At 45.9% G+C, this 14,205-nt stretch overlaps 1 protein-coding gene across 2 annotated transcripts in view; it reads right to left on the bottom strand.

Annotated features, from left to right (window-relative positions):
* Window positions 1-14,205, bottom strand: part of COL5A1 (collagen type V alpha 1 chain) — a 216,771-nt gene that overhangs the window by 92,693 nt on the left and 109,873 nt on the right. For both annotated transcript variants that reach the window (XM_066580234.1, XM_066580233.1), the window contains exons 10-15: window positions 12,313-12,354; window positions 11,941-12,003; window positions 8,945-9,019; window positions 3,181-3,273; window positions 1,024-1,080; window positions 874-927 (exon numbers count right to left, since the gene is read on the bottom strand). In XM_066580234.1, coding sequence (XP_066436331.1) covers window positions 874-927; window positions 1,024-1,080; window positions 3,181-3,273; window positions 8,945-9,019; window positions 11,941-12,003; window positions 12,313-12,354 — 384 coding nt within the window. The remainder of the gene's footprint in view (window positions 1-873; window positions 928-1,023; window positions 1,081-3,180; window positions 3,274-8,944; window positions 9,020-11,940; window positions 12,004-12,312; window positions 12,355-14,205) is intronic.

Here is a 14,205-nt window from a genome sequence, read left to right as displayed (position 1 = left end):
GCTTGGGGTCAGCAGGACAGAGACATACTATTACCATTCTGTATTAGATCTCAGCATTAAAAGGAGTTGTGCCAAGATGGCATCCCCTGTTCATATGCTTTATTAGGGCATATGAAAGTCATAAAGTGGGGCCCAAACTCAGGGCCCCCTTATACGGCAGTAATTGAGAGCGTCTATGTAAGTGCCAGGCAGGTCGTATCATGACAGGATGCTCATTCATGTAAATGGCCGTTCAGTACTACATTTCCTCTGCAACATATACTACAGGGAAAACGCCTTGCAGGCTTCAGTTTTCCCCAGCAAAAGCAGCTGCTCGCCCCACGCTACGCATTCTGAAAGGAACTGTGCAAAACAGCTTTACGTTTATACATACCGACCCTTCAAATAGTAGAATGTGACTCTTCAATACAATAAAATGACAAAACACAACTCGGTGCTCTCTCTCAAAATCTCATGAATTTCTGATCACATTGCCCTATTACTGACATCATTGATATAATTTAATTATATCAGTGATGTCATCACCAGGGGGCGGGGCTGTGACAACCTCTCAGACCTGATATAAATGTTGGCTGTCAGTAGTAACAAAGTATAGCTGTTTTTGTAGTATAAGGTGTTTGAATCTCATGTCTGATCCCAATGTACTTATATCAGTGATGTCATCACCAGGGGGCGGGGCTGTGATTACCTCTCAGGCATGATATAGAAGCCAGTTGTCAACAATAATAGATAAAATGGATATTAGTGTGTCGGCTTCCGCTATACAGGAAACAACAGACAAAGTTGTCATTTAGAGTTAATGACACAAAATGGGCCCTAGAAAAAGTTGTTTCTCCAAGGAAATTGAGACAGTGAGAAGACATATATAGGTACCTGTGGCCCTAGATCTCCGGATTCTCCTTTCAGTCCTGGAGCCCCCGATGCTCCCTGTAATAAAACAGTTTCAATGCATCGATATCACATAAGTCATGTAGATGCACCATGAGCTCCAGATCATCTGACTCCTCTCGCTGCACTACTCACCATTGGACCAGGTCTTCCAGTAAGTCCCATTGGACCAGACGGACCCCGTAAAGCCAGCTGAAATCAGGAACACACAAAACGTCTCTATTAAACTCTGCACCAAGAATGGCGTTCCGTTGCATCTTCTGCCTAATCTGCACTTTAAGAGAATGATACAAAGTAGCAGCAAACACATTACCTGCCATTATAAGTGTCCCGAACCATTCTGTAACATTATATAAGAGTGTGACAGGCTGGTAGCATTCATACCATTAATAGTCACATGATTGCGGCACAAGTCTTCACCTATGTCTCCACCCATTACTTCAAGAGGTTGTCCAGACATACTCTCCCACCTGATTGGACATCGGGTGTGAAGAGGCACCACTGGTCATTGGGTTGCATATTAGGCGGTTGAGTTGCTGAGGCAAACATCCAACACCCTGCGAGTACAACCGGACCCATGCATGATACCCGCTGGGCATCAGAATATTGCCTCGACAATCCAAACACCCAGCATGCAGTTGCATCTTTCCATGTCCGACAACAATATGGGCATGAGAGTATGCCTGAGCAATCCCTTTAATATTACACTGATGAGGGCAGTTATGATGCAACCTAAAAGCTTCTGAATGGAAATGTACTCACCCTCTATTTTTATTTTATCCAATGATGCATCATTTCCAGATACCATTTTTTTATCTTTCCCCCTTTAAGGGTGCCTGTAAACACATTGTGGTTGCTTTGATGTAACGGTGGGCAGAGCACTGCTAATTGATGGGAAGCACCTGGAATTGCTGATCAAGTAAACTTTGTAGAAGGAGAACTAGTTGTTTGCTCAGGTGTAATTATGTGAGGGATTATCTGGCCGGCAGGATTCCATTGTCTTCTCCCAGCAGAGTAAACAATGTACTCATTATGTATACAAGGCAAACACAATGAGTACATTATTTACTCCCCTCAAATCATTAAGTCGCTCAAAATACTGAATGATTTTCATTCAAAAAAAGTTCATTTTGAATGGCCTGCCGACTTTTTTATGCCGGCTAAAAAAGCACTAAACGACAATTGAACGAATAGTGTGTGCCTGCCTGCATTAGTAATCTGCATGCAGTTAGAGCGGATCAAATGCAAATACGTGTGAGCACCCTGAGGGGGGTTTAGCTGTCGCATGACAACTGTGCAAGAAAATCCACTCTCCATTCTTTGAGTTTCTATTGGGCTTGTGATAAAACAAAACAGCAAATCTGAGTAGGCAGAGTGGCACTGTAAAGCATAAGGGTCAAAGATGGGCTACGTATATTTCACACTACTTCACACTTAAAATGTACATTAACTCCCTTCTATACAAAACTGACAGCGGTGTTTATTTCTGTTCTCGGTCCTGGTGGATCTGCACTAAACTGTATGGTTTATATGCTTAATATATACTTGCTTATGTCAGATTTGATGTTGGCTGTCTAATAAAATCTAATAAAATCTAATAAAATCCTTTTGAACATAAAATGTACATTAACTCCCTTCAATCTCCATTAAAGAGGTTTTCAAAGTGATTTATTTTACATAGTTTTGGGTTGCCCGTGCCAAAAACTATACAAAATAAACATACTCACCCTGGCGCAAAACGGGAGGCCAACGCGGTGGAATCTGACAGGTGACGTCACCCAGCCAGAAGGCCGAGCAATATCCCGTAAACCTGTCAAGTGGCAGGCAGGTTTATAGGATGTCATCAGCGATGTTCCCGTCAGCTCTTCTATTGGCTGCAGCGGTCACTTGGATAAAAAAGCCAGGAGCTCGCTGAAAGAGCCCACGAGACCGCTGAAAGAGCCCAAGAGACCGCTGAAAGGGCCCACGAGACCGCTGAAAGAGCCCACGAGACCGCTGAAAGAGCCCACGAGACCGCTGAAAGAGCCCACGAGACCGCTGAAAGAGCCCACGAGACCGCTGAAAGGGCCCACGACACTGCTGAAGTGCTTGTCAACAGAAGAGCGGGAGAGCGCGGCGGGGAAGCATTGTAGCAGCGGGAGAGGAGTACTGTGTTTATCTTTTATGTACCCTGCACCACCAACTGCCACTGATGCACTCGAAAACCCACTTTAATGAATTCCTCACAAGTCATGTCATACATGACACACGGCTGTCAGGGACAGCATTAGGCGGTACAAGTAGCTGTCTTACTCTGGCTTGCTGAAGAATGGCTTGAGCCTGAGATTCCTGTGCAGAAAGCTGGGGTCCTTTGGAGGAACCGTCTCCTCCGCTTGAGAATCGGAACTGAGAAAAGAACAGAACATGAGATCAGGAAAGAACAAAACACATAAAGGGGTCCCACATGAGGGGTCCTCGTCATGTTATAAAACTGCCAGCTATGAAGCTGATCTTCCCCATTACAGCAGCCTGATATACTGCAGCACGCTCCTTATATACAGGTGAGGGCATCATCCGTATGCACAGGTGAGGGCATCATCCGTATACACAGGCGAGGGCATCATCCGTATACACAGGCGAGGGCATCATCCGTATACACAGGCGAGGGCATCATCCGTATACACAGGCGAGGGCATCATCCGTATACACAGGCGAGGGCATCATCTGTATACACAGGTGAGGGCATCATCCGTATACACAGGCGAGGGCATCATCCGTATACACAGGTGAGGGCATCATCCGTATACACAGGCGAGGGCATCATCCGTATACACAGGTGAGGGCATCATCCGTATACACAGGTGAGGGCATCATCCGTATACACAGGTGAGGGCATCATCCGTATACACAGGCGAGGGCATCATCCGTATACACAGGCGAGGGCATCATCCGTATACACAGGCGAGGACATCATCCGTATACACAGGCGAGGGCATCATCCGTATACACAGGCGAGGGCATCATCCGTATACACAGGCGAGGGCATCATCCGTATACACAGGCGAGGGCATAATCCGTATACACAGGTGAGGGCATCATCTGTATACACAGGCGAGGGCACGAAGACACAGAGAACACTCAGACCGGCTCATCGTATCAAGGAGCTGAATCTGCATTATATTCGAGGCAGTAAGACCCCCATTCCGTTGGCTTCACACAAACAGGTGACGTTTCTCCCCTCCTCTCCCTGCGCTCTAATGCAGGTAAAAACGGTTCTTTTAGTACAGATCTCAGATTTATTCCGAGGCCCCATCAAGACTCCATGAAATCGCTGCGTATTGAAATACATATAAATCACCTTCATATCACAAGGATTTTACTGCAGTGAGGAGGGCAATGAGCCACAGACACAACGCCTAATGGGCGCACGTTTAACCTGTGCCATCCCAGAGGCTTTTATATCATGTGCCATTGGAATCCCAGCATGAGCACTGCTCCCTCTAGTGGCACAGGCAGAAACTGCACTAAATGCTCAAAGGAATAAAAACAGGAATTTAGAATAAATTAGAATAGGAAAATAATCATTTATCTGTCTACAACCTCGCCAGCATCTCTTACCCATCTTACCAACCTCGCCAGCATCTCTTACCCATCTTACCAACCTCGACTTTTCTGCTTACTAAAAAAATCTAAAAATTTCTCATATGGTTTTAAAGTCATTAAAGTCTACAGTCGGCTAAAGTTCATAGAAATGAAAGGCAATTTGGGTTACAGAGTGATAGATATCCCCCCCCCCCCTCATTCATGAGCATGGTGTTCAGTATATACCGTCCACTGATCCTGTCTTACCATCTTGTCTGATTCTCCAGTTACATCCAGAGCTGCATTCACAGACCACCTGGCTGCTCTAAGCTGACAGGTGAGGGTTCGTTCACACAAGTGTTTCTGCTCTTTCAGGCTTCCGGTCTCTCTGTTCCGTTATTGAAGCAGAGAGATGGAATTAAACAGATCCGCTTTTACTACCACTGATCTCAATGGAGATTTTTAAGCAAACTGAAAGCTGTTTTTGCTTCCGTTCTCATTCTGGGAGGGAAAGTTTTCCATTTACTTTCTTTTTTTTAAAAAACCCCACTGAAATCAATGGTGGTGTATGGTGGGAGTTCTCCAAAAACGGAACAGAGAGACGGAAAGCCTGAATGGAGGATAAGCGCCCGTCGGCTCTGCTCACATCTGCTCCGGGTTTCCGTTTTCTCTTCTTTCCTGGGAGCAGGAATACTGACTCCCTGCAGGGAACCGGATGCATCCTATCACAGAACTGAGCGGACCCCACGGACTATAACGGGGTCCGTTCTGTGCTATTTTGTCCAGAATTTTGGCACGGATCTGCACTGCAGAAGAAAAACGGAGCCTCCGGCGTAGATGTGAACAGAGCTTTAGCGGAGATCCCACGATTCATTGCACTACTGGGGTAAAGACTATGGGGAAGACTGGGTGCCTCTCTGGCCATCCCATGTGCCAGGCAGACCAATCTATGTCAGTTGTGAGTTGGCATATCATTTACACCAGTCTCTAGCATCACTTAGTAGATGTGCTGGACTCCAGGAAGCCCCGCCCCCTCACACTAAGCCCCATTCATTTTGGGGGAAATTGGCAATCCCAGCATACAGCATCAAAAAGTTGCAAAAGCCTAAAAACCTGCACTAAAATAGCAACTTTTTTGACACTAGAAATCTGGCTCCAGTTACCTAATCAATTCCGCCTATATCTCCCACAATGCATCACAGCTGTGAAAAGACACTGAACCATCATATCCAGGAAATGTATTTCAGATTAAAATGTTTATAGCCTTAGGGCCCGTTCACACAAGCGTATGCGCAACGGCGCACCGAACGGGGCTTTTTGTACACATATTGGCGTATTTCACTGTACTTTTTCTCCTTGCGGGGTATGATCATTTGCATGCGGGACACAATGGGGGGGGGGGGCACATTTGCACATCCCCCATTGACTTCTAGGGGGACTCGGTGCGGAAATACACAGAAATATAGAACATGTTCTATCTTTTTCTGCGCAGCCAAATGCGTGCGCAAATTATGGAAATGTGAACAAACCCATTAAAATCAATGGATTATTTTCTCTGCATGGAAATACGTCCGTGTGGAGCTGAGCTTAGTGCCAACAGGAAGCAGGTAAAGCTGTAAATGCAGCTCTGGATGTGACTGGAGTTTAAGCCAGTATGAAGTCCTGCTCCGTCTCAGTACTGTACAGATTATACGGCCATGCAAACTGTTTTAGGCCTTATTCACACAAACGTTTCATCGCAGCTAATTTGTCACGATAAAACGATGGCCGAAAATCGCGACCATCTGAAGAATTGGATTCCAATGCATTTGTTCAGATGGTTGATCTTCTGGCGTGTAAAAACGGCAGCCCGGAAAAGATAGCACATACGCCGAAGATTTCAGCCGCCCGCTTTTACGCGCATCCGGAAAAGATAGGTTTTGCCCTATCTTTTGGCCGCGATCAGCTGGCAGCTCCCATAGAAGCCTATGGGAGCTGCCAGCAAGGGGAGGGGGAGTGGCTAAATTCCCTCCTACCTCCCTCCCCTCCCTTTGCCGACAGGCTTCTATTAAAACCTCTATTGGTGCACTCAGCCAGCAAAGGGAGGGGGAGTGAGTTTAGCATTCCCCGGCTGATGGAATTCCGAAGTGAGAAAACGTGAGATTTACCATTGACTTGGTCGCGGTTTTCTCTAGTTCTTGCAATTTTTGGCCACGATGTGGGCAGCCGAACATTGCAACGTCCGTGTAAAAGAGGCCGAAGGAAAAGGACAAAGTTTAAGAAACTTCAAATGCCTCATGTATGAAAACTCCTGGAAGGAGAGCCCATTAAGTGCAGTGCGGCCCGGCTGAGGGTAATTCCACGTTTTACCACTAGTCTGCAAGTACAGGTGCAGCTTGGCAATTAGCGGTACAATACCTGCTGTAGCCGAGGCCGGCACACACCAAACATGACAGAACACCTTAGTGTTGGGTAAAACAGTAAAGCACTGATTTGTGATGTATGTAATGAGGTCTAATGGGGGCGCTCTGCTACTGTATGTGGTCAGCTGCACTCCCGCCAACAGATCATCAGATCCACCGCCGCCGGATTCCTTATTACAGGCTTCATGCTTTGTGCCCTTTTACCAAGCGACACATCTAGTTTCCATGTCGGTTTGGCAGGAGCATGAGATTTGCAAAAACAGCTTCAATCGAATGATTGTTCTTTTGATGCAGACAGCGGTCCTCCTAATAGGAGTCTTCCAGCCGCTCGCTGACAATTCACCGCCGCATTCCTTTTTCCTAATGTTCTAGAATGTGACAATACATCAGTGACAGCGGCATTCAGTGTAATGTGTGGGAGCGTGTGACTGATTGATCCGGGCACAATGAAGGGCACGAGGGGGGCAGGATTATCAATATTGGTGCTCATAGGAGTTGGGTTTTTTAGCAGCAGTTTTTATTAACATTTTACGAAATATGACTGCAACGTAGAAGCCAGCGCTGACCTCCCTGAACGGGAAACTTATTTAAAACCATTGCTTCAGTGGTTGGTCCGTGTATATCCGGGCACCGAAATAGGGCTATGGTTAGAGAGATCTTGTGATCAGATAATGACTTACTGTAGAAATCACATTTTTGTGTTAAATAATTTAAGAATTTTTGCAGTTTTTTTTAATTTTTGATGTTCTGTTCTGCATAAAAAAATAATCCTAGAATCCTGCAGTTCTCACACTGACCACTAAGCCTACTAATAGTACGGTCGGGAGGGGTGCCGTCTCTCCTTAAGGAGAACACCTGGAAGGGGTATGGAGACACCTAGGAGGTGAGTGAGGAGACTTATAAGGCCATACATGCTCCTCTGGGTAATATATGCAAATAAGGAAGATGGAACAATACCTCTGCAGCGCCACCTATTGGATGGCAGTGCTCCTTCAAGTCAATGTACGACTTTTTAACAAGTCTGTAAAGCAATGACTGGGCATAGGAGACTAAGCGAGATAACCATACACAGACAGCTGTTTTGGGGTGTTTGCCCCTCATCAGTGTGCTGCCATCCAATAGGTGGCGCTGCAGAGGTATTGTTCCATCTTCCTTATTTGCCTATAATAATAGTCTAATACTTCTTGCTCTGTAGAGAAAAACCTCTCAGCTCACTATCATCACATACAGGATTACAAAGGTGACACCTAAAAATAGATAGCACGGGATCCACCATTCACAATAGGTGATGGTCACAGTTGTCCTCCTCAGCATCCTTGCACAGGTCACAAAGCATGTCCACAACACCCTCCAACAGAAGTCTACACGTGACGGTCACAACTCAACACCTGCAATTCCCTGAAAAGGTCATAGACCATACCCATAACACACTCTCATGGAAGTGTATAGGTAAGGGTCACAGCTCACCTCCTCCCCCCTCCCTGCACAGACCACAGATAACACCTTTCTATGGCCCAAGAGACTGCTATATATATAACGCATAACTCTGAATGCGTGTTAACAGCAGCTTAGGCAAGATGCCCCCCACCCCCCACCCCCATAGTCCAGCACAGACAAGAAAATGAAAAATTCTACAAACAGAAAATTAAAACAGATTTAAAAAAATGAATATTTATCACTGTCTGGTTTTAATTAGTGAAAAAACCTTTAAAGTGAGAATAAGAAAGTAGATCTCTATATTGTACTGTATTGCTGTCCTAATGATCTTTATAACCCAAATGACGCACGTGTTCAAGCGACCCAATGCACTATTCCTGCTCTCTGATTGGCCAGAGCTTCTCATGGGATCAGTGCTGGCCAATCAGAGAGCAGTGCACAGTGTGCATTAGGGTAGAAAGAAAATTGCTGCAGACATCATGAACATCATGAACAGCCGAAAACCAGGACTGGAACTGGTAAACCAGTGATAAGTTCCAGAAGAGCAGGTAATATACCCCCACCCCACCCCTCTCCTGTCCTGGGATAGAATGGTGTCCGAAACCGGGGTGTCGCTTTAATACATCCCATCTACTGTCACATCCTTGGCTACTTACAGGTAACATGATCATAGTGCCTGGAGGTCCGGGTAAACCGTCAGCACCTGGAAGTCCTGCTCTTCCTGGGGGTCCCTGATGGGCGATAAAACAGAGACAGAACATAAAACATCATTCCGTATCCATAAACATCCCAACATTTCAAATAAGGATTTCAGGACTTCTAGAAGGACCAGAACCTAAACTCCTGGCCTGATATCGCACTCGCCGTATGAGCTCAGCCTCAGGGTGCTGTTTGATAAAGCAAGAAATCGTCCGCGTGAACGAGGAAACAATGTCACAGCTGGCTCGTTCGCTCGGGCGGGCGGTTTAAACACAAAGATAGATCCCTTTTTACCAGGATCGGTCAGCTCTTTGTACCGGAGAACGAGAACGACTCAACGATCAACATTTACACTGAACGATTGGCGGACGAGCCAGCGAGGATTTTGCTGCTTGCATGAAATGAATGAACGAATTATCGTTCATCATTCAATCGCTGGCTGTGTTTACACTGAATGATCATCATTCAAAGGATCCAGCGATTTTTTTTGAACGCTAATCGCTCCGTGTGAAAACCCCTTTATCTGTGAACGTACCCCGACTTCTATAGAAGACGGTAAACAAGCTGCTACTGGCGAGGAATAGAGCCACGAACCAGCATAAGGGCACCATTAGGGCGCTCTTACACGGGTCCGAGTAACCCGCAGGATGCTGCAGATTATTCCAAAATCTGCAGGTCTAAATGCTGAATTTGATGCCGGAATTGATGGCAGAATTTGGCCATTTTCAACTCTGCATCGCGATTTACTAGTTAGAAATGTGGATTTTGCTTCAGGTTTTCCCACAATGCAGAATATTCTGTCCCATGGGATAGCGCCCTTATCAGTTCCCATAGGGCTCCTCCCCTCTATAGATCGTCCGAAAACAGAGATCTAGCTTTTATCCTGTTAGCCAATGCGTATAAACAGAGGGATTATATGGCAGAGCAGTGTGAGCTGTATGGATATATTGTATCCAATATATGAGGCGTGGATCAGAATGAATGGTGTATCTGCTTACCTGGCGTAAAGAAACCTAATGTCATGTTATATGCATCTGTTACTGTTGAATGCTACATAATCAGCAGAGCAATTACTGTAGCAATGAGCGGCTCTGGTATAAACCCCGTATAAAGCGGATTTCAGGGCCAGATGCATTCACAATTGGGCCTTATGTTTAATGCATGAATGGTCATTAATCAGTCAGGGGAGTTCATTTTACTGCATTATCTTACTGTTCTACGCAATGCATTGACAGGCAAAAAAAAAACAATTAGCAATTACAGAGACTTTTATGCTGATCAAAGACCGGGAAGAATGACAATAAACGGCTTTTGGGCTTAATAAAACAATTTTGTTCACATTTGATGCATCTGCTTTCCAGACACAGGTCACAAAGCCGCCTCCAACTGTACATGGTTTTTGATTAGCTTCACAAAACCCTCTAAAAGGGAAATACAAGGGTAATACTTTAAACCATTAGGATGTCATTATCACCCACCCTGTCAATATGAAATACAGCTATGTAACATAGTGCAGTGCAGTACTGCAGTTTGTCCACTAGGTGGCACCAGGAAATGTTACAATTCAGCAGTATTCCAACCCCCATTGTTGCTGCTAACATCTGTTGGATGACTGGAAGTCGGAATTGTTTCTTATTTCACATTTATTTAGGGCACCGTATACTTTGGGAATATTTAGTGGCTTATCACTGAAGACATCTAGCCATGAAAGACACACTGGCAGGCTGAAAAGGTGAATTCGCTGGATTCTTCTCCTCCCATCACTCGCTACCCCTCCCGCCTCGCCTAAGCGTTGGCTTTCACCGCACGCGACACACCCTGCAAACAATTCCTCTGCTTAATTAAAACCATATGCAGCAGTTGTAATGGGTGACGACGTCATGTGTTTCTGCTGTACACCGCTGGGAACAATAACAAATTCTGCCTTTTCACATGGCCGCCATTTGTCCCTGGTGGGGCGGGTGCATGGCCTGGGCCTCAGAAGATTGATGGGCTTTGCTGCCCTACTAATCAAGCATTCTATTTCATCAGCTGTGTAATAGCCCGTGAGCGGACACAGGTAGGGTCTGCTCACAAAGTGATCCCCGTGGGAAGTGCTAATGAAGCGCAAAACGGAATGTCTCCACGCACTGAAGATATGGCGGTGTCAATGAGCCATACAAACCCAGAGCTGTAATCTGGCAGAGGGAACCACACAAGAGCCTCTTCTTCACATGGATTAGTCCGTGAATGCTGCCCGCCTCCCTGTTTTCAAACTGCAGCGCAATTTGGTTTTGGTACTGTCCACATATGTGCAGCTCCATCACGAAGGCTTCCCCAGGCACTGCAGGGGTGTGCACACCAGTGGGTAGGGGATGAAAGGATTTGGGGAAATTAGCTACCATGGGACAATGAGGAGGGGACAAGTGGACCAGAGCCCACAGCTTCCCTGGCACCTCCACCACCATGAGCTCTAGTTTCCAGGGGGGTTCAGGTTTGCTGCATGTGTTCTCTTGGTACAGGTAATGGGACCCACTGGCGTAACTATAGGGGATGCAGGGATGCGGTTGTACACGTGCCCAGGAGCCTTAGGGGGCCCATAAGGCCTCTCTTCTCCATATAGGGAGCCCAGTACTATGAATAAAGCATTATAGTTGTGGCCCTGTTACAGGTTTTGCATTGGGGCCCAGAAGCTTCAAGTTACGCCTCCGAGTTAAGGGATTAAGAGAAGTGTGGGGGCCTCAAGATAAACTTTTGCACCCGGGCCCATGAGCCTTTAGCTACACCCCTGTGTGCCAAAAAAGGGAATGTGGGCTCCTTAGGCAACGTATCGTACTGTATGCCTATACAAAGGGATATGCTGCAGCCTTCCATGGGGGAGTCTTCCCCGACGTATAACTCTGCTGGAGGTTTACTAACATGGCATAATCCCACCTTTATGTACATTTCTCTTGACCCGCAATTCAGTGCTTACCCTTTCACCGGGGTCACCAGAACCACCAGGAGGCCCAGATGTACCAGGAGGCCCAGGATAGCCCTAAACAAGAGGGAGAAAATAAGTCAGTTTCAAAACTGTGAAGTGTTGGTAATAAATAAGGAACATACAGAAACAGGATTGCATCGAGCCACTAAGCTGGAATTATATGTCCAACCTGTGGCATTCCAAAATGATGTCTCCAAGCATGCTGGGAATTGTAGTTGGAGAATCAAGGATTAGAACCCACAGTGACAATGACATATGACAGATACAGAACCAGTATCTGACCCCAGTTTACAGGATCGGGGCTGGGATACGTTACCAACGCACTTATTGCTTCATAACCTAAGTAAGCATGAAGTAACTTACAGCGGGCCCTTCTGGACCAGAGGGACCTTCAATCAGCATTCCCTGCAAGACAAGAGGAGACATGAATGAGGCATTCTTGTTACCTGCAGTTTGACCCAATCTACTGTACCTGCGCCAGTGGCATTTGGGCAACATTTTGAGTACCAAAATACAATTATTATACATGCAAGATGACTGAAAATCGGCAGAAGAGCTAACAATCACATTGCAGCCAGACCTCACGCTCCCGTATCTAGTTGTAAAAAGAATAGTCACTTGTTTGCTTGTAAATATACGTCTGGACACCCGGGTGACAATACATACGGCTGACGACTAGGTTCCCACAGTGGCCTATAGATGGCTGCCCCAGACTCCAGGTGACAACCCGGGCAGGAGATGTAACCGCCGGGGAAAATAGTGCAAATAAAGCTGCTCAACTACATACTAAAACATTCTGTGACCTTTAAATAGAAAACTTCTTTCAATCCCTCATTGTTTTAAAGATCTCTGCTTGCTGTCAGTAACAGAAAACCTTCTAGTGTGACTTGGAGATTAACAATGTGTCTTGCCCTACTACTGCTCACAACTGATGGTTTGCTACAACTGCTCCTTTAGAGCTACGGCTTTGTCACACTTGTGTTCGGGGTTTGTTTGCCTCCTCCATCCTGGGAACGGCAATAAACGGATCCGTCCTATGATGGAACCAAACAGCACCTGATAACCCCATTAACTGTTATGGGGTCTAGTCTGGCTTCAGTCTTGCCCTGCGGCTTCTCTATTTCAGCCTAGATTTTAGAGAGATCTGCACCCCGAAGGGACCCTCCAACGCAGATGTGAGCAGAGCTTACATACATCAGTATCACTCATCTCTCTCCTGACTTCACAGCTTGTTACAATGTATCAGTGCAGGGGGGTCCCACCAGCACTAGTTTTCTTTCATCGCTCCATCCTAGGAGCTGAACAGGACAAGGAGAGATGTTGCATCCAACGTGTCGGACGGCGATGAACGGACCCCATTGACTATAATGGCTTCCATCTGCCTAGATGTTTTCCAGATGAAATAGCTCAACAAGCTGCGCTACTTCATCCAGGATTAATAGTCAGATCTAATGGAGACTCCATCCGAATGTGAACTTGGCCTAACCTGCGTCAGGGTGAAGTTGTCTGTTTAGCTCACAGAAGTTTGATTCCATTGACATTGGGTAGAATTTTAGCAAAACCTCAGCTGGGAGACTTAGTAGGCAAAACCTCCCTCACATCCAGCAGGGATACTGAAAACCAAGTATAATAGACAGTGCAGAACTTTACTATACAATGATTAACCCCTTACCACCACAGGGCATACATTTACGTCCCGGGTGTGTGGGGTTTATATGGAGGAGGCTGATTGCGGGTGGTAACCCACTAAATGCCCTGATTGTTGTTTAAGGAGCCCAAATGGCCTGCCTGCTATGCGATCACGGGGTGCCAATCAGTTGTTATGGCAGCTGGGAGCCTTCTGCAGACCCCAGGACTGCCATCAATAAATGCCAGTCCTAGGTTACGCGGTATAATATAATATCTGGGGTATTACATTATACTGTATGAGGGATCAAACAATCACAAGTTGAAGTTCCCTATGGGGACAAAAAACCAAAATGTAAAAATAATTTTAAAAAAGTGATTTTAAATTATTGGAAAAAGGAAAGGAAGTTTAAAAAAAAACAAAAAAAAAACAAACATTTTCCTATATTAATGATAAATAGCATATTTGGCATCCGGCATCCATAATATTATCCCCCACATTAAATGTTGGCAGAGACAAAATGCCAGAATTATGCATTTTTGGTCACGGCTAGAGATGAGCGAACCTACTCGGCCACGCCCCTTTTTCACCCGAGCGCCGCGATTTTCGAGTACTTCCGTACTCGGGTG

Source organism: Eleutherodactylus coqui, chromosome 10 (genome assembly GCF_035609145.1).
Source record: "Eleutherodactylus coqui strain aEleCoq1 chromosome 10, aEleCoq1.hap1, whole genome shotgun sequence".
Lineage (NCBI taxonomy): Eukaryota > Metazoa > Chordata > Amphibia > Anura > Eleutherodactylidae > Eleutherodactylus > Eleutherodactylus coqui.
Note: the sequence above shows the minus strand (reverse complement) of the source record. Positions and strands in the feature narration are given on the sequence as shown.